This window comes from Psittacula echo, assembly GCF_963264785.1.
Source record: "Psittacula echo genome assembly, chromosome: 2".
NCBI classification, from domain to species: Eukaryota; Metazoa; Chordata; class Aves; order Psittaciformes; family Psittacidae; genus Psittacula; species Psittacula echo.
Window position 1 is genome coordinate 93,209,002 of NC_137737.1, and position 27,497 is coordinate 93,236,498.

Below are 27,497 nucleotides of genomic sequence, written 5' to 3' on the forward strand. Positions count from 1 at the left end.
TAACAGCAAACTAATTACCAGAGAAACCACACACAAGGACCAGCTCATCTATAGGATTTTATGTCTCCATAGAATACACAAAGTTAATGACAACCCGATTGGTTACAGCATCCAAAGCAGGGTACAAGTCTCGACCAGTAGTTTAAAAATTGCTTTCAGTTCTTTTATCAAATAAGCGTAGTAATAAGGGAGCTATTTTACAGACAGCAAGCAGCAGCGTACAATCTTGGTTTCGAGAAACGTAATACAAAAAGTGAAAATAAACCTCAGCTATCAACAGCCACCACAACTCCTCATGTATTACTTTGTCCATAAGACATGGAAATCAAAACCTATCGGACTGACTGCTTCCACCAAAGGGAACTGTGCTGAATTTTCCATTAGCAGAAAAATCGGTAGTAGGATAACTTTCTTCAGAGAAGGAGCACCACCGGCCATTCATGTTGCATTCTAGGATGTAGTGATATTAAGATTACACTGGAAGGACAAGTTCTCCAGGATTGAAAAAGAAAAAATTCTTAATTTGATCTGTATAGTTCATTATATCCATTGTGCTCTTGAAACATTTATGTCGCAGGGATCTTTGGCAGCCCAAATTCATCCACCAGGACACCATCCTGTAAGAAAGAAAGAGACGCAACAGGTTAACAACGCTCCACCAACCAACATGAAAATTTCCTCACAAATTCTATAAAGTGATGTATCTGTAACATCTGTGTGTGACGGTTGGGATCAAAGTAATAACATCGGTGTTCTTTCTCACTATGAAGCTATATTAAAGGCCCAAAAGCAGACATACAGAAGACTTTCTTATGTTTTCAAGAATAATTAAACTAGGAGTTGTAATGGTATACTTGCAGCCTCACAATGTTAGACAGGAGTTACAAATTGCCATTTTAGCTCTTTAAAATATTATAAAGAGCATTCGGTACACTGTATTCTCTCATATATAGCATCCAAACTACACCATATTCAAAATACAACCTTAAGCAGCTTTTTTTTTTTGTTCACTCTATTAAGGATTTTAAATACCGAGCAACCAACACAAACGTGATTAATCTAAAATGAAACAAAACAAAACAGAGTATTTTGCTTTTAAAGAGGAATGGGACTCACTTTGTTTTTCGTGTCAGTAGGAGTGACCTCTGGGATGGCTGGAGCAGACGCAGCTTCATCTAAGTAGGAATTGTCTTCATCGGCTAGAAGCTCATCACCCAACGCATCCAGTTCTGAAATTATGTTGGTTGAAAAATTATGCAAGGAATTCCTTTTGCAAAAGAAAAGTTGTTCTGACAGAGAAACAGGTTTCATACTGAATGCTTGCATCCACACTCATTCAGCATTACTTAGTCATCAATCAGGAATACACACACACATAAAACACAGAGAACCTTCTTTCCTTCACTGCAGCACTGCAGATACCATTAGTCTATATCACGTATGCCACATACTGTTGCTACTGCTCTGAAAGGACATGCAGCTTTTATGTTTAAAAAAAGTTATTAAAACTGTCTACTCAAAAATACACTGAAAGTATTTAACTAATAAAATTCACCATGACTGTATAATGACGTTTACATTCAATAATATGAACATCATCCTCCTAACCTGCTTCCAAGTCATCTTCATCAATCTCTGGTGTTCCATAGCTACGGCTCAGCGCCTCCTGGACTTCATTGGCTTCTTCCATCATGTCTTCCAACTGATCTTGTATGTCCTGAAGCAAGAAACAATTTCAACTGGTCCATATTTAATAGCTTTAGTTAAATTTATCAGAGCTTAATCAAATTAAGGTTAGCAATTCCAACAAACAAGGCACTCTGATTTTTTTTAATGCATATATGAAGCAGCATTAATACAAGTCAAGAGACTAACATGCAGTGCTATAGCTTGGCCTTGACTATTACTAAAATTATAATAAACATATGAGGAAGAAAAAGAGGAACCCTGAAACAACATGGCTGCAAAATCCTATTAAGTATTCTTCAGGGTAAACTGAAAACCTCTCAGAAATTACCCAGAATGCAGCATTATCTTGAAAAGAAGCATATGAAATCTAGAGAAATTAAATCTACCTTCTGCAGAATAAGCACTAACCCACGCTGTGCCGTGGCAAAATTTAGAAGTCATTTTAGCATACTATTGGCACTGTACTAGGGTACAAGTAAGGAGACAATACTTGCCTAAAGGTTTATGATGCAGGCCATATATAAAAACAGCACAGGAAAGAGATCTTAAGGAATTCAGCACAGGCATTTGATAAGAGTTTAAGTGCAGCATACTTAAAATTCTACTTAACAGATCTTCCAGGGTTTTTTAATGTGTTTTCTGAAAACAGAGCCAGGCCTTGCAGACCTCTAGGAATTGTTTGTTTGGGGTTTGGTGGGGATTTTTTGTCAGGTTTTAGGTTTGGGGTTGTTTTTTTTTGTTGCTGGTGGGGGGGTTTTTTGTTTGTCTGTGCTTTATTCAGGCACTAGCTTGAACTGGGGAAGCAAAGGACTAGTGTGCATGTTGCAACTGCAGCATGGAGGACACAACAAAAAAGCTATAGCAGGAAGTATTCACCAACATTCCCTTTCCTCAGCACTTCAGCATGAGACATTACAGATTAGCCCAGCAAGGAAACAGCAACCAGTATAAGAACGCAAATAACTGATTTTGCAGTACCAGAGAAATCAGGAAGGAATTATGATGCTGGTCTCACAAAAAAGGGAGAAAATTTATCTGAACTAAAACAGTTTACCTTTAGGTTACACAGCCCATTCATCACTATTTCAGTACATTCTTTCTGTTCTTTAACAATTTGAACTATACAAACTCACCTCAATTTGATCAATTTTGACTTGCTTGTAAGCTTTCTTCATTTCTTTCACCCCCAGTTTCATTGCATCAACCTAGAATAGAGTCAAACAACATGCTTGTATCTGATGGAGCATATATAAATTAAACAAATGCAAGATTAATATACTGGTACCGTTGTCTTTGTATCCTTCAGTGCTTGAATAGTGTAATTAGCTTGTTCCATATTAAAAGACTGCTGTGATAGATTATCCCTCTGTTGTTCATACCTGTTGAAAACAATATAAATAATGGCTTTAAAACACCACACTACTTATTGCTGCAAAAATTCTTAATTTTTTTTTTTAATTGAAAAATCAGGGCCCAGTGACTGTAAATAGGGGAACAACTAGCACATAAGATTAGCAGGCAGACAGAAAACCCAAAACCAAGCAGTCCTTCTCACAACATCTAACCAAACTGTTGCATTCCTTAACATAGGATATTTTAGACTGTAAGAGTTTACTGGTATTTTGGATGATAGGAGTTCATAAAGAACAAGAAATTGAGCAAGCCTGTAGAGGTACAATTCATCTGAGGGATATGACATACAAGACAATACAAGCTTTGGCTCAGGTAGCATCTAAGAGGTTTACAGGTCAGGGGCTGTGACATTACAGTGAAGCACCCCTGCCATGTTTTGACATTCTCTCCTTTGTATTTGTTGCTGGTTGCTTTCCAGGACACTGTATTAGACTAGACCTGACCACAGGATCATCTATCCTGTCCATTCTGATTTCTTGCGTAGACACAACTACCTGTGCTACATATGCTCAAGTCTTAAAGGGTTCTCTTACAGAGAAGAGGTAAATTTCCAGTAAACCAGTCAAAGATAATTATGTACATAATTTGTAGTAACCAATTAATTACAGAAAATGAGGCGTTCTCAGGAAGCTTAGGAGCCAAGCATAGCTTTAATAATGAGCAGATTTAGGCCAGCTTGTCCCAGTCCAAATTTATAACTCATATATAAAGGCACAAATATGCTGACACTGCATCTGTAAGGAGATGCTTCTGAAAGGCTGGCTGGCTTGTTCAGCATTTTGCTTTAAAGAATATTCAGAAATGAGAGCACTGGAAAGAGAAAGTGTGCCCCTCTCCACCAAAAAAAAAGAAAACAGGCTTTCATTCATCCCAAACTGAGAAAGGTTTAAACTTACATTCGCTTCTGCTTTAACACTCTCAATGCTTTCTGCTTTACTGTGTTCTGAAAGACAAAATATTGTTACATTAGGAAAAATATTTGACTAGTCTTGATTATATTGTTTAAACCTAACGTATCGCATTGAAGTTTTCCAGAAGATTGCTCGGTTACTACTGCAAAGAGTTTAAGAATAGTCACGTTCAGCATTTGTAACACATTAATGATTAACCAAACAGGCTTGTATGTAAAGCTGCTAATAAAAATACTTTCAACATTTCTGGCTTTTGAATTCTTTTTTTGATAAGCAGAACACAAAGTCAAACTTAGTACATCAGAACCATCTTTCAGCAACACATTTTAATGGTCAGCATCAAATAATACTGCAAATACTTTCACAATACTGTTTATATATGTTATTTATTATTATTATTATACATTTTATCTTATATGTTGATCCCCTTTCAGAAATGGGGTTTCCTACTCCCTTTCTGCCTAGTGCAGACCTTTTTATTTTAGCTGATGAACAAAACAGCCTTTCTACCAGACTTAGTTCAGGTAACGAAGGACGAAGGGAAGCAAGTTACTTCAGAGTGAGGAATTATATTACGTTTTGGAATAAATGAAAACCAATGAAAACACTGTTCAAACATACATGCCTAATAAAAATAATCCTGTAGGATCTTACATCTCATCAGTAGTGCAAGGTGCAATACTAAGGACCAGATGAACCGGCTAAATCACCCCACTACACGACAGGCAGTGTGAGTCACATCCTCTTATGCTTAAATCCCACAGAAGATTCTTACCTTTGCAGGCCCCTCTCTCATCTTCTTCATTTGATCCTTATACTTCACAAGTTCTGCATCAAGCCTAGCAATTTTCTTGTCAATTGACTCAGCTCTGCTATCCACCTTTAACACAAACAAAAAAAACATTAAGGTTTTATTCAGAAATCAGACAATAAGCAAACAGCCTCAGTCTTATTATGCTTCTGACTGAATTGTTTCTTTGCTCAGTGTTTTATAAACAGTTTATGAAGTTTGTAGAGAATCCAAAACCAGAATCAAATGAAACAACTTCTAGAAGGAGCACAAGAAACATTCTGAGGTTGCAGGAAGCTCTGCCATTGTAACATGTTCTCACATTTTGACATAATCCCTTGCACACCCACTGAAGTCACAGTCTCTATTCAGGAATTTCTGATAACATACAGTGCCAGGGACTAAACTGAACCAGAAGAAGCCAAGCTGGCAGACAAGGGGACAATGCAAAAGAGACAAGGATGCATTTAGCAAGGCCAGAGGTTTACTTTTGGTGGGCAGAGAACACTAATCCTTCAGAATGATGCCTGGATTACCGGTTACATTTGAGAAGTCCAGACTTTTTTTTCAAAGGTGCCTAACTTCTTTGTCAGAAAAGCACTTTTCCTATCACTTCCCACAAAGGAAGCAGGACACAGCAGTTCCACCTGATACCTACTCTGAATTCTTTTGCTTCTAGTCCCAACATTAGCTGCATAGTTCAGTAGGAAACCTCCAGCAGTCAGCCATAAAACAGCCTTGGTGCAAAGCATGACAGAGCTGTCATTATGGAAATATTTTAACCCTTCTGCATAAGAGAGTTAAAGATGATAACCACGGAGCCAAGCATGGTATGGACCACCTAACAGCATACACAAATTCATAAAGAAACCCCAAACAAACAAACAAAAACCTAAAGAAAGCCTCCTTAACATGAACCTACTATCACAGCATTTCTTGGGAAACCACAAAATAAAGCTTCTTAAGTGCTCACGGAGCCTCTCTGGGGATTAGAATATAATGACAGTCCAATTATAGCGTGAGACCAATCAGTGCAAATTTACAATCCTGACTTGCTAGAAGTGTGGCTAAACAAGTATAATTATGCAGATTTTCATCTGGGTATCTCAGTGATCCTTCCAAATCTCTGCTCTCTGACAGCAACATGCATTTGCCAGAGGCACCCTGAGCAGAACATTTGATATGAACACTCCACACAAGACATTAAAGTGTCTGAGCACAGCTGGCATTGAAAAAAAATGTATTAAGCTTTCTGTTTTGTCAAATATTGTACTAATAGCAAGAAAAAGAGATATTTGCAATTTTAAAACAAAGCATAGCCCTTCCTCAAGATGTCATCAGCTAAATGCATCTTTGAGGTCAGCCTCCTCTCCAGGGGAAAGCCAGTTATTTGGCTTATTTATATAATGATTCTTTTAAGCAGTACTAGCAGGAAATGGAGACAGATCCTCCTCCATCGATTAACTGCATTAAGTATTTCACACACACATTACACAGGACCTCAGATTTTAAAAATGAGAATGGACAGAAAATGGAAGAATGGATCTAATTTATCAGAAAGAAAAATTAGAGTGTGTATTATGACCTGAAGAGCTGCCTTCTTTTACTCACAGACGAGGCATAGCAACATACATTCCATTGCTACAGAAGGGCCCCAATCCAAACAAAAGAAACCGATCGTGGTATCCCAAATCCCTATGAAGCAAAATAGCAGTTTATTTCAGTAAATTACAATAATAAAAAAAAATAACATGAGACTGAATTTTAACATTGTTGTCACAACTATCAGCCAATTGTTCCTACGTCCCCTCCTTACTACTCTGAAAAAAATATCATAAAATTGGAGTGTTTTTTCAAAGAAGAAAAAATAAAACCAATACAAATGCCGCAGCTCCTGATGCATCCTTCCTCCTACCATCCTCATGACAGCTTTGAGTCATCTGATTGTGCTCAGCCAGCAAGGACTGAAAGAAGTCTGCCACTTGGTGCAACGTTGAGGCAGGCACAGCGAGCAGAAACTGCAAGGGGAAGTGGGGACATACTCATGGAGACTAAGTGGGGAGACAGGAGGGCATCACCCTGGCAAACTCGGTAGTAACCAGCCATCGAAGCAAAGCAGGGAGAAGTGTTCCCTGGGCTTCACTAATCACTTCAGATTAGTGATCCCACAGAACCAGCTCTTTAAATACAAAAACCTTGAATCGCTTAGCTACCTTAAGGTGATGCTTATTCTGTTTTACAACAGGAAAAAAAAAAGTGTATCATCTTCTGATCTTACCGGGTTCAGATGTACTGCTTTTGCAGGGAAGAACATCCAAAACACAGGCACAGAGTTGTCTCTGCTTTTGGTAAACAGTAACTATGAACATTAAGCACTGCTTGCCAAATACAGTAATTCCTACCTGACATTTCATGGCTTATTAACCATTTAGGTAACACAGCAAGAGATCTTACAAAGCGTGTAATGCTTTGTACAATACAAAGCTTGACTCTCAAAAGGCACAACAAATGTATCTGAGACTGAAAACAACACAGAAGTGACACCACTTGAGTCTCCAAACTGTAGAATTTAACACACTAAAGAAACAGTGCAAGTTTCTTTAATGTCTCACACAACTCTCTTCAATAATAATTCACATGCAATGTAAGAAAAACATCTAATGATATCTCTAGCCCTTTAGAAGGACTTATACTAAACACTTCACTGTTGTGAAAATGAACTGAAAGTACAGCAAGCCTTTCACAAATCAGATTGATTACTTCATGTAAATTGGCTCAACAAGTTAACTCATCAACTTTGAATTTGCAAAAGTATGTTTCTCCCCATACTTACTAGTGTACAGCTTACACTGCTGAAATGGCAAAATCGGTATGGTACTAATGAAATGGCAAATATGGTACTAATAACAGCATCTTGGGTGGATTTTGGAGTTCTAGCCATCCACTAAAGCATTTCCTTGTAACAGTGGGAAAGCTCTGATTTTTGAGTGCATGATTTATTTACTGTTCTAACTAAACAGATTTGGAGGTATGTTTAGGCTTAATACTGCTAAAAAGCAATACGGATTCTTTGCCAACAATGTACTGGGAAAAACACTATGACCACTTCTCTCCCTGTCCCAGCCACTGGCATATGCAGGAGGCGGACATGCACAGGTTTGTCCAGGTAGCACTGACAAATATTAGATGTTTGACTTACAGGGTCTCTTCACTGGATAGCAATATTAATCTTCTGGGAGGAAAATCATGACTTCCCAAAGAAACTTCCTGTTGTCAGGTTCCAGACAACGCTCAGTTAGCTTTAGTCACCCTCCATTTAAACCACAACCCTTACCAACCTTTCACCTGACTTTGGAAACCACTCACACAAATACTCAAGACCTCCGTGTTCTTCCTTCACCTTTTAAGTTTACAACAGAAGGAGCTGTAAAAACACACTGGTTTTCTTCACAAGCTTAAAAGCCAAGAAAAGGCTGTGAAATTACAAGATTAACCTTCTTAAAACCATTTCTTAACATTCTTTTCAGGCAGACAAACCTTACAGCAGCTGTAGTGTCGTACCATATGTTTCCTCAGCATTTCTTTCTTGGTCTGGGCTTAACAGTCCCTCTGCACACACCTTCACCACTGACCCTACAGCAAACTCATGCATAGCAGACAGAACAATTTTCACCAGGCAGGGGCATCTGCCCTCTTACCTCCTAGCCTGGACAGAGGGACTGGTTTCCTTGCTCTGGTCCCTGCCTTCGCGCAGCTTGGCATAGCGGGAGTTAGCTAGTTAGCATTGGCAGTGACTGCCAATGATATGGGGTTCAACAAGGCCAAGGATCTGGTCCTGCACTTGGGCCACAACAACCCCATGCAATGCTACAGGCTTGGGGAAGAGTGGCTGGAAAGCTGCTTGGTGGAAAAGGACCTGGAGGTGCTGACGGATGGAGCTGAACATGAGCCGCCTCGTGCCCAGGTGGGCAAGAAGACCAACAGCATCCTGGCCTGTATCAGCAATAGTGTGGCCAGCAGGGCCAGGGCAGTGATCATCCATCCCCCCGTATTCGGCACTGGTGAGGCTGCACCTCGAATCCTGTGTTCAGTTCTGGGTCCCTCACTACAAGAGAGACATTGAGGTGCTAGAACGGGGCCAGAGAAGGGCAACGGAGCTGGTGAAGGGTCTGGAGCACAAGTCTGATGGGGAACGGCTGAGGGAACTGGGGTTGTTTTAGTCTGGAGAAGAGAAGGCTCAGGGGGGCCCTTATAGCTCTCTACAACTGCCTGAAAGGAGGATGTAGTGAGGCGGGGGTTGGTCTCTTCTCCCAAGTAACAAGTGACAGGACAACAAGTAATGGCCTTAAGCTGCATCAGAGGAGATTTAGACTAGATATTGGGAAGAATTGCTTCACAAGAGAGAGTGATCAGCCATTGGAACAGGCTGCCCAGGGAAGTGGTGGAATCGCCATCCCTGGAAGTGTTCACAAACCGTGTAGATGAGACCCTCAGTGACACGACCTAGCGGTGGTCTCGGCAGTCCTAGGGTAATGGTTGGACTTGATGTTAAAGGCCTTTTCCAACCTGTCTGACTCTATGATCTGTGTACACACCGCATCAAAGCACAGGCACGTTCGGTGTATTACATACACACACACCCAGGGGCACACCCGCGCTTCCGCGTGCCGGCGGCACAGACACGCAGTGACCCGCGGACGGAGCTCTGCGCACACATACATACATACATACATACATACACACACACACAACCGAGCGGAGCCGCGGCCCGCCGGGCGCACACCGCCTGACCTGCTGGGCCGCCCCGCCGCTGCCCTGCCCCTGGCGAAGCGGCGGGCGGGTCGAGCGGGGTGCGGGCCGTGTCCCCCGGGGATGACACTCACCGTGCCGATGCAGTCAGTGAGGCTGGGCGGAGGCGCCTTCGGCTTCGCTTTGCCGAAGAAGCGGTTCATGGCGGCGGCAACTCCGTCTCTCTCCCTGTCCCGGCAACAGCAGCAGCGATACCACCCGACCCGGAAGCCGACAGACAGCCGGCCACGCCTCGCCCCGGTGCCGCCCCGCAGGCATCACGTGCACAGCCCGGAACTTCCGCCCCGTGTGGAGCAGGGGACGTCTTTGGCCGTGGCACAGACGGTGTAAGTGTACATCCGCTGCTGGGTGTGCGTCACCTCTTCGGAACTGCTGTCACCGCCTAGATAAACACCCTTTAAGTTACATCAGCACTGACGTTTTAATGATCTTCTAATATGAAGAAATTATAGCTGGAGAATCTTCCCCCAGGATCAGGTTTATCTGAGCTGTTAAGTAACAGCATGAACAGATGTGAAACAGAAGCATATAGTATTTGGTTTATTTTATTTATTTTTGTGTTAAGAACACGTGGGGTTTGGGGTTTTTTTTTTTACAGATGTCACTGAGGACCTAACATATCCTTAGGCTTCACCCACTGATCAAACTGGTCTGGCGTGAGGAATCCCAGCTTTATGGCAGCTTCTTTTAACGTCGTCCCTTCTTTGTGCGCAGTTTTGGCAATCTTGGCTGCTTTATCATATCCTGTAACAAAACAAAACAAAGCAGTTAGCCATGTGCAGTTTCACAAGATTTAGAGGCGAGAAGGAAGTGGGACACTTGGCCTATGGAGAATTAATTTGCAGGACACTCCTATTGCTGCTTAACTCAATTTGTACTAAATGTGCACCAAATGTAACGTGCAAAATCATGATACCACAAAATATTTCAGTGTAATGTTCTGGTAAGTTTCTGAGCCTTAAACCTACCTATATGCGGGTTCAGTGCTGTTACCAACATCAGAGATTCATTCATAAGTTTGTTGATCCTGTCTGTATTAGCTTGGATTCCAACTACACAGTTGTCCGTGAAAGAAACACAAACATCTCCAAGAAGTCTTGCAGAGTTTAAAACGTTCTTAATCTAACAACAAAACAAAAAAAAATATCAGGTATTACATTCAGTCAGTAACAGCTGCACAGTCTGGTGTGTTTGTTCATAGCCAGTGCTCCCCTGCAATACCCACTTCCTTTGCAGGCTGTTTGTAAAAAAGGAGTGGCTGCAGGGTAAGCTCAGCCCACTCCCATTTAAAGGGGTTCCCCAGAAGCATTCAGTGGTAGAACTAGATGTGCATGAAGATGACCATGGTGCGCATAATCATTTTGTTCACAAATAACCAAGTAAAAACTACATGAAAGCATTTGATTCATTGTCATTTCCCTCCCAAGGTAGTGATCAAGAGAAGACATCTAACAATATAAAGTACAATAATGTTTGGCATTAGTCACCTACTTTGACAAGTCATCTACTTTGACAATCCATAAGATACATTCTTGGTTTCTTTTTGGGGAGGGATCTGTTTCAATCTAATTTATCTTATGTGTATCTCTTGGCTGTTCATGATTGCTCCCTCCCGCTTCAAAACCAGATGCTATATACTTAGAAGAAATATGCCTCAACTGACAAAAAAAAAACATTACCCTGAGCAGACACAGTAAGGTAGAGGCAAATACTGATTTTATTGTAAAATACCAGTTTTCTTTCAATCATTTCTAGCTAGCGTAATAAAAACGCCGTATCAGTCAGTATAGACTGTGGAGAAACATAACATGCTGCTTCCTTTGTACACCTCTTATTTCTAACAATACAACAGAATCTTAAAAACCTTCCTTTTATTACTATTTTCTGCAAGCCACCTTAATTCTTTTTAAACTATTACCTCTACCCTAACTTCTGTGCTATTCCTTTAACAGTCTATATATAGTTATCCACAATCTTCTGATTTGATGCTTTTGTTTATATTCTCTCCCGCAATTTCTCCTGTTTATTTTTCCTTCTTGCTTTTAAGGGAGGAAAACAACCAACCAAACCAAACCAAAAGTAGATAGCCCAAAGAAGAAAATAAGAATTATGACTTGGTGTGAAAACATGCAGATTTCAGTACAAGGTGATCTGTAACACTCAATTAACTTGACTTTTTTTAAACTAAACATACAGAAGCAGCAATGTCTCTTGGCGTATCGTCCTCACACTGTAGAAGGCAGAAGTACTGAAGTCTAATTATTTACAATTATACATGACTCAGTTGCCAAAGACCTGTAATCCTTTGGTATTCGACAGTAACAAAGATTAGTAACAGATAGTTGTTAAAGAAAAAAAAAAAATCCTCATTTTTAGCTGAGACACCAAATTCCCTTTGGCTTTGGACAAAATTTTGTCTCAGCTTCTGCTCTTCTCTTCCCGTTTCCTTTGATGATAAGCACACATTGTTAAGATAAAAGCTTATCTGCATAAAATAGTTTCATGTTAGAAAGATCGCCAGTTCCCTGTCAAAATAACAAGGACTTGCCATACAAAGGAATAAATCTTGTTTGCACAATTCATTAGCTTCTCTGGTGCTTGTATTGACCAAATATTCACTAAGGTTTTTTTCCTACAAATTATCTGATTGTACAATGACTTTAAAAAGTCCTAGATATTTAAAACTTAATGAACTTACCATCATGGGCTTAAAAACATTCAGTTCAAAGTGTCCGTTGCTACCTCCTACAGTAACAGCAACATGGTTTCCCATAACTTGGGCTGCCACCATGGTTACAGCTTCACACTGGGTAGGGTTCACTTTTCCTAGTTGCAGAAAGGAGAGAAAAAGGTTACCTAAGAAGCAGCAGCAGAAGAAAAGGGGAGAAACAAACAAAACCAAAACACACAACCAAACAAAAACCACCAACAACCAGTTGTGTTTCCTCATGTACCAAATCACATTCAACAGAAGATGTTTTGTAGGAGGCAGCATCCTACTCATGTCTATCTGTGCACCACAGAAATAATTTCCATAAATGATATTAAATCAACTGTACAATTCCAGTAATTCAGCTACGATTTTTAAAATACCTATGGTTGCTTTAGCAATTCACCAAGATTTTGAGAGCCGGATCAAATGTGCATGAGCTAACTAGCTGTTCATTACCACCGTTCTTAATAGCTTAACAACACATTAAAACCTGTCTTTACTTGTGCAAGTAGGCATTTCTGGTAAATCACTACCAAATCTCAATTTAGGAAAAGTATTCCTAATCTGTTAGAATTACTTTGTAATAAAATTAGTACATTATCTTTACTTTGTCAGGAAAAAAAGAAAAAAGGGCAAAACAACACAAAACAAAAAACAAACACACAAAACCCCTCAATTTAGAATGGACTCCAAATAAGGAAGGGTTTTTTTAATAGCTGATGTAATTTCTAAAAATAATCCTAATAAGAACATTCATTATCTGCTTTTTTTAAAGCCAGATATGCTCACGGCCTATTTTATAATTTATCATAAAAGAAGAACATGTTTTGGACGGACAATATTCATATATGCATACTTTTTTAGGAGAGAGTAAAGAATGATTACCATATTCCTTCCTTATCAACCCATACAATGGCATCATTGCCACTATATAGCATATGATACGTATATCATATGGCAGAAAGGAAAATGTGAGTATGAAATATTAATCATGCTAGGAAGTAAAGACAGAAGTCAGTTTACATCACAATATTGCTACAATTCATAGACTAGATCATTTAAAGTTTGTTTCAGAAAAGCCTTTACATAAACATCATAGAGATCTTGCAATTCTAAAAGAAGGTTTTGAGAAGTATGCTTGTATTAATAGAGACATGCTTACAGATAATGCTCTCCCCCACATACTGGCCAACACACAGCTGTGCAAGCAAGTATTTTTATGAACACTAGTTTCGGTAAAATATAGCAGAAGATAAAAACTGACAGAATTGTTGAATCATGGATTTATTGATGTGTGGTGGCATTTGGTAAATATGTTAAGAGTTAGTGGTCCAAATCAAAAGAAACATGCAAGTTTCTATGTACCTGGCATGATGCTGCTTCCTGGTTCATTTTCAGGCAGGATGAGTTCTCCTAGTCCAGAACGTGGTCCAGAACCCAGGAAACGAATATCATTAGCTATTTTCATCAGACTACATGCCACTGTGTTCATAGCTCCGCTGAGTTCAACTAGAGCATCATGAGCCGCAAGAGCTTCAAACTTATTTGGAGCAGTGACAAAAGGCAAACCTACAGGGGGGAAGGGGAAATACTAAGCAGTGAGGCACATGAACCAGATAACCAAACACATAATTAGCTTCATTTGAAAATAATAACACTGTAAGATCATCTCTCTTCTCTAGACCTTTCCTCACAAACATTGCTTGAACAGATTAATACAATGTAAAAGTCCCTAAATACACAAGCCCCAAAATACACAAGAATATGAAATTTGAGCATCTACCCACAAAAAAATTTCAAAGATTTCATACTGTGTTGCATGCTAAGCATCACTTTCCCACTGCAGTATTTTATGAATGTCAGTAATCTCTTACAGGTTAGCCCAACCTTAATTTCTCCTGTTAAATAAGGTTAGATTCTTTAGATTGTCAAGTGCTGTGATGCTTTCTCTCCATTATGAAAATGAGGTTTTTACAGCACAGTGCAGACATTAGGATAAAGCAGTCACAATGGAATTAGGTCCTTAAAGGACAAAAAAAGCATTCAAGTATCAGCTCTGGAAGGGAACAACAAACCAGACAGAACATGTGAAAGCTGATTCAGACTCAGAAGCATGCCTGAAACTGCTGCCAACAAGAAGAGCACAGACTCAACAGAAGCAACAGCTCTGCTGACATTAATTAAATGCCTGAGATTTAAGGCTAGGTTCTATAATTAAAAACATGTCTTCAAGGCTTTGCCCCTGGAAGAAAAGTCAGTAGAATGCTATTAGTGGTAATGGACATCTCTAAAGACTAATTGTGGGCTGGACTTTGTGCCTGCAAAACTCCTGGTCTGAGCTTACATTACCAGTTCAAAGAAAAGCAGCATAACCTCCATGATTTCTAGTGTTTCGCAATTCCTGCTAAACACCAAATCCCACCCGATATGCATGGGCTTCCAAATTGCATAGCTGCCTTCTCAGTTGCAGAGATCATTCTAAACTTTTCCTTTTGTCCTTGCCAATAAACTTGCCTATAAGAACATGTGGAACTTCATAAGTCTGCCCTACTTGTTTTAAACTGGTACAGCCTTCCCATGCACCAAATGTGCCAATTGCACAACAATTGTACACCAATGCAACCATTTGGTGTACACCAAACATGCGCTAAAATGGGAGAGCTTCCTAACCACCAATAACTTCTTCAAGCACCAAAACAAGCCCTGTACTGCTGCACAGCAGCTGTTGTTTATGACAAGTTACTTCTGCCCTCTCAGGGTACAAGAAAGTCTTGACTCTCTACAAGACAAAGAATAGTAGATCCATTAAAACAAAAATACTGTTGATAAGCAGTTTCAGCGATTTTAAATGACAGACATATGCGTTCATTTTGGGGGCATTTTAAAGACATACTGTGACACCAAAGATCTGATTTATAGATAAAAAAACTCAATGGCTCTGTAAATTAAATTTTAGTATCTATAAAGATAGCATCAAAAAAATCAGCTCACTTTTTGGTATGAAAAAACATAGTGGCTTTGGGAGGGTTTTTTCCCCTTCTTTCGTGCCAAGTCACTGTATATTAACAGAGCCAGGGGAGCAAAGATCAAGACAGAGCATTATAGCTGGGCTAATAATAGAAGCCTGAAACTGTATCTGTAAACCTTGCTCAGAAAAACACGGCAATTTCAGTCACTTTCAATGCACCAAGCATAATTCTAAAAATACATCGCATGAAAAACCCTAAGTATAAGGCATATAACACACAGCATTAACAGAAACTTTCATGTTAAAATATAAATACAATTTGAGCTTATGAGAAGTCTGGAAACTGAAAGATTTTGTTTCAGTTTGACTCTATGCTACATATACTGCTTTACTGATAACTGAAGTATCATTTCTCACCCGTCAGTTCAGCCACTTTAGCAGCAACTTTCTCAGCAAAACCAATCCTTGTGTTTAGTCCTGTACCAACTGCAGTCCCACCAGCTGCCAGCTGATACACTCTTGGCATGGTTGACTCAATCCTAGCCACACCGTATTTAATTTGTTGCACGTAGCCACTAAATTCCTTTGAAAGAAAGGAGGACAAAATAAACCAACAAAGACAATGACCAAGAATAAGCATTATTACTTAGATTTTGATCATGATTGGACTAATTTCTTTACAAACCTAAAGGCACTCAACTTTACCCAAATGCAGCATCTTAGCATGTTTTCATTAAGAGGTAGAGTTTGTATGTCCTAGAAGGCTGTTCTCATACTACAAACAATTACCCATAAAAACAATCTACATATATAAAAATGTGTAAACAATACATCTTTCTCTTGCCTTTTATCTCAGTTGTGTACCTAGTAGGACCTGAATCCATATTAATCAGATTAAACTAATGTTCTCAAAGTACAAATAGAGAAGCGGATCTTGGACTTTGTTCACTGAATTTTCCTTACTAAAAAAATAAGCATTCTTGGATAAATTCACAAGCTTTACATGGATTTTTATCAGTTAAAGTTAATTCATTAACCAAATTAATGTAATATAAGCCATTCTTGACAATATCTAAGAAAAACTTGCTATCATATATATATAATGATCATATATTAAAGATTTTAATTCAAAATACTTAGTAGTTTTGTGTGTTGGCAAAACCTCATTCATGTAAATTTACCAATTAGGCTACCTATCTTCTCCCTTGTAACGTCACTGTAACAGAAATACCATATTGTGTTACTTGGTAATGGAACATCATTTAAAAATTACTTATATCTTACTACTGTTAGAAGTAAGACACATGGAAAAAATGAAGAAAATTTATGTTGCAGTTATTAGAGTGCAGCATCCAGCAAACTCTACTAAAGATGAAAATGTGCAGACTGAAATTCAGCCAGTTTCCTGTAATTTCTCTTAACATGCCAATTAAGGCATCCTCAAGTTTTCCTCCATTTCCTCCAATATATTTATGAGAATTTTCCAAACAAATGCACAATTTGCGGTTTTTACCTGTCCAAGTGTAAGTGGAACAGCATCTTGTGTGTGAGTGCGCCCTATTTTTATGATCTGGGAAAACTCTTTGGATTTCGCTTCCAGTGCATTCTGTAGCTTCTTTAGTCCAGGTAACAACACCTCATTAACCTCCTGGGCAGCAGCAATATGCATTGCTGTTGGGAAAGTGTCATTTGAACTCTGTGAAAGAAGTTCAAGAAATTTAGTTACAAGCTTTTCTTACCGTTATTGCTATAAGATGTACGTGCATGGCTTTATTCTCTCTATTTTGTAAACAAGAAGAAACTAAGAACAAGCAACTTTGGAGTGTTCCACAAGTCAATCTGCAGGAAGAATAAAATCTTCTGAATTCTAGTCCAGTACCTTAGGGATAACATCAACTTTTTATAACTATACCTACAGAAAGTTCAGTTGAGTAGATTGCTCACAACAATATGGGGGGGAGGAAAGAGGAGAGGAAGAAAAAAGAAAAATAATTACTAGAAGAGACAGGTGACAAATAGATGATTTTAAAGGAATTATAGGTGACTTTGAAACACCTATGTGTTGATTTGTTACTGTAAAATATAAACGTAAGGTGATGTTAAATGTAGTGTAATTCCCAGGATATTGAGTAAGCGTAAAAGATCAGGAAGGAATACAAACAAGTCAGTGGCTTAAACTTCAGCTAGTCTGAAGGAAGTATTGAGAGTGAAATGTAATAAAATCGCCTATCATGATCCTTGGGGAAAATAAAAAAAATTAAATGGATATTTCATTTGCCAATTACAGGACTGCAGCCACTATCATATTCTTTCTACATGCTGTATGCAATGTAGATCTGGAGATAACAATTACAAGCATCCAACTTTTACATGCTGGATCTATATTTAACTTAAGACTGCTTGCAGTAGCAGTGGTTGTCACAAGGACACCTCTACCCACTACATTATGTGTGAAATTATGTGTCATGAATGAGTTGGAAGTTTCTAACCTGAAAAGCTCATGCTGTCACCAGTGAACATTTTTAAAGTTCTTTTAAACTGAAAAACCCAGAAAACTGTTGCCAAAGCTGTACACAAAACTCTTTTTGTTTTCTCCAAAATCTAAACAGTGGCTCTAAAAGAATTCAAAATTCACAATTTAAAGCAAAAATACACTTTTCACATCAAAAGAAGTATAATACAAGTGTAACAACCTGGCTTTTGTTAACATGATCATTCGGATGCACTGGTTTTTTGCTTCCCAGCGTGCCTCCCATTATCTCAATGGCTCTATTGCTGATGACTTCATTGACATTCATATTGGTTTGAGTTCCAGAGCCAGTCTGCCACACCACCAATGGAAAGTGATCATTTAACTTTCCTTCAGCTACCTAGAATGGAAAAAAGAGAAAAGTTGTTCTACTGGAACAAAAAAGAAAATTAAAATCATAAATCTGAACACCTTATAGCTATAATTAAAATAATGTTTTCCATTATATTTGTAAATCTACACAGAACAATTGTGAATTTATACCAGAATAATTAAGAGTTTGATGTAATACCAGACATTAAAAGGGCAAAAAACTTTTGCTATGCTTTTCAAAGATGCTGAATTCTCAAACACAAAGAAATACACAATTTCATGTTCTACCACCACAGAAAAGATTTTTAAAAGGTCTTTTAGATCTTATCTTCTCTTTTGCAATGCAGATGATTTTGTAAGTCAAAAAACATCACACCCTTCCCAAATTTTAAAGCAACTTGGATTCTAATCCTCCTGGGTAGGACTAGAGGTAGTATGAGCTGGTTCTCCCTGCCACAGTTATTTCTCAGGTCAGTAAGATATCCCAGACAAGGGAAACATGTTAAGCAGTTTCTCAGTCAGAGCACGTTAGGTGCTTCAGGACACTGATTCAGTGTTACGTGTTTCCTTCAGTTATGAACATCCTCTACATGCCAGAAACATCACGTTTTGGACAGTGCTTGTCAGTTTTCAAACCCATCATCATCATGGGTATGCTGCTTTCTCCTATGAAATCAGGCTCAACAGCTGCACAGTTTCATCATGAACATTGATCACAACTATACTACAATTAGGGGCATTCAGAAGTCCATTCCTTGTAGCAAATGGTCCCCCAGAAGAGGTGTTTTTGGCAAAAACAGATTATTAAGATGCACAGCAGTACATAATATTTGTATAATCAGACTCCAAAATTTCTCCAGAAATAAATTTCATACAGGGAGGTTCCAGACTTCTTACACACGCAGACATTAAGTTTTGCATTAACAAAATGAGCCAGCAGATGGTTGCTGCTATCGAACACTTTCTTCATGTAAGGCATACTTTCCCTAGTACTGCCCTGGACCTATGTGACTTCAAATTGATAAGTGCCTAAAAAAGACTCCTGACTGTCTACTGTGCCTCAACTCTGAGTATGTTACACGTATAAACAGGAGAGTCACATAGACTTAACAAGGTTCATATGTATTGACTTGCTGACTATTCATGGAAACAAGCTCCTGATCAACCAAAGACAGCTACAACAACTTATATCTGCTACAGATAGACTATGACAACTACCATCTCAAATCAAAACAGAGCAACTCTCCTGTTTGATCTATATTTTTTAGAGGCCGCTGAACCTTATATGCATTTATCATTTTTTTTAATATGTGTTTTACATAGTATCAGAATCTGTGCTCAGAAGCATCACGCTACCATGCATATTAGCCTCAGAAAAGTTGAGAATGTAAAGCAAAGGATCTGTCGTCACAACTCTGAGGCTAGACAACTATCTCCAGTTTAACAGGATACATCAGTCTTACTGGAATCGTACTTTTCAGGAAAGGATCTTAAGTATTTCCCATTTTATACAGGAGCAAAGTTCCCACCTCCAAGAGTAACTTGATTCCCTGCTGTACCTCTTCCTTTTTAAGTTATATTAGAAAATTATTTTGGAGGTAGGGGAAAGGATGTCACCACAGGGGTGCTTTTAAAACACAACAGAAGAAAAAAAACAAAACCCAAACCACTTTCAGAACTCATGAATCTAAGTTAAGTACTGGCACTAATTAATTTTGTGTCAGCCTCACGTCTGTGCCTGGCAAAATCTTGGAGCAGATTCTCCTGGAAGGCATGCTAAAGGCACATGAAAAACAAGGAGGTGCTTGGTGACAGCCAGCATGGCTTCACTAAGGGGAAATCCTGCCTGACCAATTTGGTGGCCTTCTACGATGGGGCTACAGAACTGATGGACAGGGGCAAAGAAGTTGACATCAGCTACCTGGACTTGCGCAAAGTGTTCGACACTGTCCCGTGTGACATCCTTGTCTCTAAACATGAGAGACATCAGTTTGATAGATGGACCACTCAGTGGATAAAGAACTGGCTGGATGGCCGCACACAGAGTTGTGGTCAATGGCTCAATGTCCAGTTGGAGATCATTAATGAGTGGTGTCCCTCAAGGACTGGTGTTGGGACCGGTCTTGTTCAACATTTTTGTCAGCAACATGGACAGCAGACATGGATTGAGTGTGTGTTCAGCCTGGAGAAGAGAAGGCTGCATGGACACCTCATAGCAGCCTTCCAGTATCTGAAGGGGGCCTACACGGATGCTGGAGAGAAACTCTATATCAAGGACTGTAGTGATAGCCCAGGCTGGACAGAGCCTTGGACGACATGTTCTAGTGTAAAGCCATGATCTTAAGATCCTTTCCAACTCAAACCATTCTATGATTCTAGGATTTTGTAAGTAGCCTTTTAGCCACTGAAACTTCTGATCCCCCTTTAACTAGGAGATCCCTTGAAACCATAAGAAGAGCCTGGACATATTCTGGGCTTCTCCAAAGCTCTTGGGTCTTGGGACTTAAGAGTGCTACAGCTGGTAGAAAGAGTATAAAGCTTCTGCAAATACTGAAAGATTTTTAAGCTAGTCAGAATGAGAAAGCTCTGTAAAATAATGCTTCAAGATAAATACATCTGTCAACTTACAGAAAGCAACACGCCTGGTATTACCGTACCTCAAATAATGGTCATTCACAATTCTCTGCACTTGGGTGGCATTTATCCTGAGAAAGAGGAGATGCCTCTGTGTGTCGCATCATGTCCTCTTTAGCTATAAAAGTGATACTTAAAAAACAGATTTACTAGTAAGTTTAAGTCTGAAGAGGAAATGGACTAGCAACAAACTATTCAGACTGCAGATGCTCTTCACATTACCAAGATCCAATTGCTTAACAACTGGGGACTTCCAAAACAAAAAAAGCTTTGCTTGGCAAGTCAGACTTCATTCTGTGTCAATGAACCAAGACTGTATTCCTCTCTTTGTTTTTTTTTTTTATACACTGTTCACCTGGTAAGAGTCAACACTATGTAAGTAATGAGTAGTCTTAATAAAGGGGAAAATTACATTGTTTTTATAACTTAAATATCAGCATACATTTGAACATTCTATCATTTATGTAAGTATGAGAAGTAAAATAGTAAAACATATGAAGTAAATGATTTCTCAACCTGAAAACCAAAATTTAGTAATAAATGCCTTCCTCTAACAATGTGAGAAAAGCAGAAGGTCTTCCCCCAGTCTCCAAACTTCATGTGAAAAGGTTAACAAAAATACAATTGACAGTTCTAGTATTTTGAGCAGTCTGTTCCTACCTCATTAGCTGCCTTCACGATAGCATTAGCAATCTTTGGGTCAAGACCGTAATCTTGATTTACTTCAGCAGCTGCCCTCTTCAAGATGCCAAAAGCCCTTATAACTTGAACCTGTGACACAAGAATAAGTTTAAATGCATACTTTTGTGTATCAAAAAGGATTACATATGTTAAAATTAATAGAAAAGGTGGACTGGTTCAACTTCCAAGTAGTCTTTTTGAGGGAAAACTGACATGTTTCAGTACATGGAAAGCCAGTAGATGACAAAGCACAGGCACACTAATGTTCTATGCACAGCTACATGTGAAAAAGTAGCTTCGTATCAACTAATACTACACTAAACATCTTCAATTAAAAAACTATGTAACACTATAGCAACAAACTGCTCCAGTTTTTCTTCTTCGGAAAAGGGTAATTCCTATTCATTCTGGTTATTAAAAAAATTAAGCAACACAATAAAATAAAAGCAACATTCAATTTATTTGAATACAGCAAAAAATATTTCTACCACAGCACAATATCTTGCCATGCAATTTCCAACTTTAATTAAAAGTCAAAGATGCTCATACTTCCAGCAAAAGTCTAAGAAGAAGGTATTCTCTCACACCCAAAATATACTTAAAAGAAGAAATTGAACACATTTGAATTACTTACTGGCATCCTTTCTGAAACACCTCCAATCTTGAAGTTCATTGTAGATCTTACAGTTTGGGCACCATAGTATTTGTCACTTGGGACCTTCAGTTCACCAAAGGTATCATATTCTATCCTAAAAGCCTCTTGACTTGACTATGGAAAAAGGAAAAAAAGGATTTCAAACACTGGTAAACAACACATCCTTTTTGACAGCAGATACAGTTAAGAAAAATGTTCAAAAAGGGGGAAAAAAGAAGACAAAGACAGTCAGGAAGTCATAGGTATTTTTCTAATTATATCTTCAAAGTTAAGACATTTTTCTAGTTTGAGCACTCATCTCACTAAAAGTCACTTCTAACATCGTACAACCTAGCAGACCCACTGGTAACTGGCAGCACTGCAAGACTTAAGACCTCTAGCTTCCCACTGTACGGAACACATCATCCTGATGAAAAACTGTTTCTTCTTTTGGAAGAACTTATCTTGTAATTTACAGAATTAGTTTTGTAAAAACCAAACTGAAGAACTAGCACAGTAAGAATTCAGGTACCATACTCCCAGTCAACATACATGTAACACAATCCCTATCTGAAATCCACACTGCACATGAGACTTAGGAAGAATACTGGAAGGGAGAAACTGATTAATCCAGTACCAAGTTACTGACGATTAATTATCTTCTTAAGCCTAACAAACCAGGAACACAGTTGCCCTAGCTGTGCAACTCAAACCCTGCACCTAGGTATATTTTGTGCAGTATTTATGGAAGGCAATATTTCTGCATTATGTATAAACCTAGCATGCATTATTATCTAACACAGCAAAAGTAAACTAATTTTATCTGACATACACCAACTAAAAAGTAGTTTTTCACTTTCTGTGAAACAACCCATTCATTTGTGATAATGTGAACACATTCACATGCAGCTCTACAAAGACTGAGAGACTGGACAGGAAGCAAGAGCAGTTTCTCTTCCTCTTCCCATGCCTTGGTCAGCAAAGTCCCAATCTTCTGTGAGAAAGGTGTTCATCCTTCCCCAGAAGAGAAGACTACCTTTTTGCAGAGTTTTCAGGAAGGGGAAGAAGTCTTTTTGAATTCTTAATCATACAGAGAGCAAACCAATCCCAGTTCTATCAGTAAGATACATATATGAAGTGCTGGGCTCTGACAGAACCATGACTATCAGGGGCAAGTGCTTGGGAAAGCTCTGTCAGAGCACTGACTCAGCATTGCAGTGCAGCTAAAGGAAGAAAACAAATGTTAGGAACTACTAAGAAACACAACAGCAAAAGAAACACTGCTGTGCCACCTTGGTTCATCTACACTCTGAAGTCTTTGTGCAGGTCTGGTTCTTTCAGCGCTCCCCAAAGCTTATTACTGAAAATGGTTCAAAGAAAGGCAACAAAGTTGATGAAAGGTAGGGAGCAGCTTTCTTAAGACAATTGGCTTTTTTGTTCAGAAAAGAGACAGCATAGGGACTGAAGAAAAACTGAGGCCACTACAATCATCAGTAGATTGGTGATGGGTATTAGCTGCTCACTGCCTCTTCCAATACAAGAAACAGGAGCCATAACATTAGGCTAAAAAAGCAAGACAGAGGAAGCAGCTCTTCACACAAGTAGTGAACTGGTGAAACTCCTTGTCAGCTGATGCTGAGGGTGCAAGAAGTCTGCACAAGTTCAGGGAACATGAGAGAAGCACTCAGAAGAAATATCTAAACAGGAGTATGACACAGACAAACCACAGAATCTTGTATTGGGCAGAAAGCCCTCTTCAGCAGCACTGACTTTCTACAGCATCCTGCCCAGGTCTACATCACCACAGATGGCAAGCTGCAGGCAGCAGTGATGTAGAGGACATTTCCAGCATTTTTACTGTCCTGAGCAGCTTCCCAGCTGGATGGAGACACTCCGCCTTCAGGTACTCCAGCAGTTACACAATGGAGAGTTAAATTACCCATAGCCTTTTAGACAAAACAGCTAGCAGTTGCACAATTGATTCCTCAAACTTGCATTAATGCTAATGCTAACAATGATGAAACAAAGGTAAACAGGATCAGTACCTCCTCGTACAAGTACCTTTAAACAATGCAATCCTCCTAACTTTAAAAAAAAAATTACTTCCCTATCTAATTCCATGTTACGCTCTCACTAACTCAACTGAAGTTAACAGTGAGGTGCTTTAAACTGAATGTCATTTGCTGATTAACAGAGTAACAGGTGACATTAGGTAAAAAAGTGATATTTCTCTTACATACTAAAGTAATGAAACTAAATTCAGCATTACCTTCAGACTAACATAATGGCATGCAGAAATTATGAGTTTTAATGTAAAAAACATGCTTCCCTAACTGCTTAGACAGAATTCGCCCTCTTGAGTGGCTTTATGAGCAGAAGGCCCCAGTTCCTGTACCTAAAGCAGTTTCTGCAGTCACCCCAATCACTTAGGGAACCTGCTATAAAAGGGTACATGAGGCACACTTGTGCCAGCCCTGTGCTCCCCCACCAGTGGGCAATGGGAGAAGCCAAAAGGAGACCTACCAACTCTGCCACAAGACAAGGCAAACTCCCACAGTCACTTTGTTTCCACCATAGCTACGGCAAGTCTCAGCTCAGAACTACTATTCCTTACCTTTACAAAACAAGGTATGCCCTGCCCTCCAAAATCCCAAGAGCCTACAGCACAGAGCTTACGTAATTAGGCAAATATAACTGTACTTTTGCCTTGCTGTAGGGAACTAATCAGCTAAAACTGATTGCACCATAACACACTGGAGACAGGCAAATGGCAGACCTGCTGCAATAATGCTTCCCATGGAAAATTACATTCTGACTTATGGATGCAGCAACTTGTGGATGTAAGCATTTAAATAATCATTTTTAGCATGTCAAAATCAATTTTCAAGGCCAGCAGAAAAAGGAATCTGTGCTCAACTGCTCTCCTTTAGCAGATGAAGATTGTTTCCATTTTTTAGCACTGTTTCTCCTTTATAGTATTGAGTCACAAACTCTGAAATTCACTCTTAGAAACGAAACCCAAGTATTTTACAACAATCAGCTAAAGAAGGACCATTATGACTGGAATTCCATCTTGTGCAATTTAGCTCCAAGTTAAGGCAACACAACAGTCATACCGTAGAAAACCACACACATTTGGCTGTGTCTACACATGTTCCTAAACAACTCTTGCTGCTTAAAAATCTCTACAAACATTGTAAAGCATGGGTTTTCTGTTTTAACACTGATTGGTACATTTTTGGTGGTCCTCTTGGAAATAAAAGCATACAAAAGTTTTCCCGTAAGAGTTCAACAGCTGCTTAAGTTCCAAATTGACTGAAGGACATTTTGCTACGACCACTGCTGTTATTTAAACCCAAACAATTCATAATGTCTATGTACAGGCCAGGTCATACTTCTGACCAGCAAAGCTCAAAAACATGTATTTCTTCTAAGACTGCAGCCTTTCACAAATACTGGGTCTTCACCAAGTAAATGAAGGCCATGATCTATAATGCTTCTCTTGGATGACGCCAAACTGAAAAATAAAAAATGGATCCATCTGATAAGCCAATGTTTGAGTTATGTACCCCACCCTGACACCAGTTTTCTTACAGGTATGTTTCATTCACCATGCAGTTGATTCACTCATTGGGAAGCTTGTTCTTTTAAATGTGATTTTCTACTCCTTAATATCACAAGTTAGAAACTAATGTTCCAGTTGAATTCATTAGCTAATTTAGTAAACTAATGAATTAATAAAATCCTGAACACCCCACTTCCTGCAGAAATTCCTCTGACAGTCTAAATTACCTCTTTTTAAGGAGCAAACTTACAGAAATGCACCCGAGACTCAGGATTCCATGGAACATCCTAGCTGCCAGTACTGAGATCCTGAATTCGTAATTCAAACAGCATTTCTGTTTTTCGAACCGCATCCAGTTACCAAACCAGTTACGTTTTAGCCTGACAGTCTGACTGAGGATGCCTGCCTGAGGTCACAGGCAGCTCTTAGCTTAGATTTGAGGGAGCCCCCAAGATTTTTCCTGAAAGCCCGATTTCCGTGAAGATAGACTAGAATACATAGAATAGAATAGATACAGCTTTTTTCTCAAGCTTTTTTCTCATTTGTGCCTCAGCAGCTCTAAGAAAGGGCCTGAAATTTCGGTGGAAGAAGCTACTGCGCACCACAGCACTAACACCTTCCCTGCTTACTTGCTCGGATGCCACCGCTCTCCTCCGCTCCTCGGCCATCCTAACACAGCGCACTCACATCGCAAATCTCGCCTTTGGGCAGCGCACCCGGACGGGCAGCTGCGCGCTGCAGACACCAGCCCGGTCCGGGAGCAACCGCTGACGGAGGCAGCAAAACCGGGTGCGACAGCGGGGCCGAACCGGGCCTCGGGACTGCCCGCAGGCCGCGCCGGGCGGGAACCGGCCCCACAGCCTCCTTGGTGGAAGAGGGAAACGGCAGCTAAAGCCTGACAGAGGATGGCGGAAGCGTCTTCCCGGTGCCGTTCGCTGCCGGTGGCCGCCGTTCCCTCAGGTGGTGCGCGCCCGCTCCCCCACCCCGTGCTCCGGAGGGCAGCGAGCGCCGGCGGGCGCAGTGGGAGGAGCCATGTTGGCCGCGACCGGCAGTGGCAGTTAGAGGTCACCGCTCCTCCCTAACTCCCCTACCCTGTGCTTACCATGGCGGCGCTGGGCGGCGGGCCCCAGCGGGTGGCGGCGGCGCGAGGGGGGGGCTGGCTCGCGAGGAGCCCAGCGGAGCAGCCCAGGCGGCAGCAGGCGCGGAGTGAGCGGTGCATGGCTGCGGCGGCGGGGAGGGGATGGGGCTGCGGAACCGCCCCGGACGAGCGTCAAGGTGTGACGGGCGTCCATCACCGCAGAGGCTCCGCCGCGCCAATCGGCTGCTGCGGGCGGGGCTGCAGCGGGAGAACCGCCTCAGCAGCGGGAGAACCGCCTCAGCAGCGGGAGAACCGCCGCAGCAGCGGGAGAACCGCCGCAGCAGCGGGAGAACCGCCGCAGCAGCGGGAGAACCGCCGCAGCAGCGGGAGAACCGCCGCAGCAGCGGGAGAACCGCCGCAGCAGCGGGAACCGGCGCCTGCGCAGCGGCCCTTGCGTTCCGCCCGGCCTGATGGGAATCTGCCTTCCCTATGCCGCGAGCGACGCGGGCATCGGAACAACAGTTTCCAAACGAGGGAAGAAGGTAGGGTAATGGTGCAACATTGCTTTATTGCAGTATGTATGAAATGTTATTTCCTCTCTCCTTCACAATAGGCAGGCCTCTTTCTATAAAAAATAAGCCAAGTCAAGATGTAGTCCCCTTTTCCCTTCCTCTCCACACAACGGAAATGCTTTGGTATACTGCACTTCTCCCTGGTACAAGATACCAAACCACTACAGGGGTGAAACATGGTATATTCTTTTTTTCAGC

General features: G+C 40.3%; 2 protein-coding genes across 4 annotated transcripts; both read right to left on the bottom strand.

Annotated features, from left to right (window-relative positions):
• Positions 1-38: 38 nt before the first annotated feature.
• Positions 39-9,857, bottom strand: CHMP5 (charged multivesicular body protein 5). Its single transcript, XM_080611738.1, has 8 exons — positions 9,687-9,857; positions 4,789-4,893; positions 3,999-4,045; positions 2,975-3,068; positions 2,823-2,894; positions 1,609-1,717; positions 1,117-1,229; positions 39-617 (listed from the first exon to the last, which is right to left on the bottom strand). The coding sequence occupies exons 1-8, from the start codon at positions 9,753-9,755 to the stop codon at positions 567-569; spliced, it is 660 nt and encodes a 219-aa protein (XP_080467864.1). The 5' UTR covers positions 9,756-9,857; the 3' UTR covers positions 39-566.
• Positions 9,858-9,948: 91 nt separating this feature from the next.
• FH (fumarate hydratase) lies at positions 9,949-27,077 on the bottom strand. 3 transcript variants are annotated; one of them, XM_080610757.1, is made up of 11 exons: positions 26,752-27,077; positions 22,085-22,219; positions 21,430-21,540; positions 17,987-18,163; positions 16,807-16,989; positions 15,711-15,876; positions 13,691-13,894; positions 12,311-12,438; positions 10,581-10,734; positions 10,251-10,356; positions 9,949-9,994 (listed from the first exon to the last, which is right to left on the bottom strand). In XM_080610757.1, the coding sequence occupies exons 1-11, from the start codon at positions 26,866-26,868 to the stop codon at positions 9,988-9,990; spliced, it is 1,488 nt and encodes a 495-aa protein (XP_080466883.1). In that variant the 5' UTR covers positions 26,869-27,077; the 3' UTR covers positions 9,949-9,987. The 3 variants fall into 3 exon arrangements, with proteins under 3 accessions (XP_080466883.1, XP_080466882.1, XP_080466884.1); XM_080610756.1 differs by lacking the exon at positions 9,949-9,994 and having other exon boundaries at positions 10,041-10,356; XM_080610758.1 differs by lacking the exons at positions 9,949-9,994; positions 26,752-27,077 and adding an exon at positions 26,279-26,636 and having other exon boundaries at positions 10,041-10,356.
• Positions 27,078-27,497: the final 420 nt, after the last annotated feature.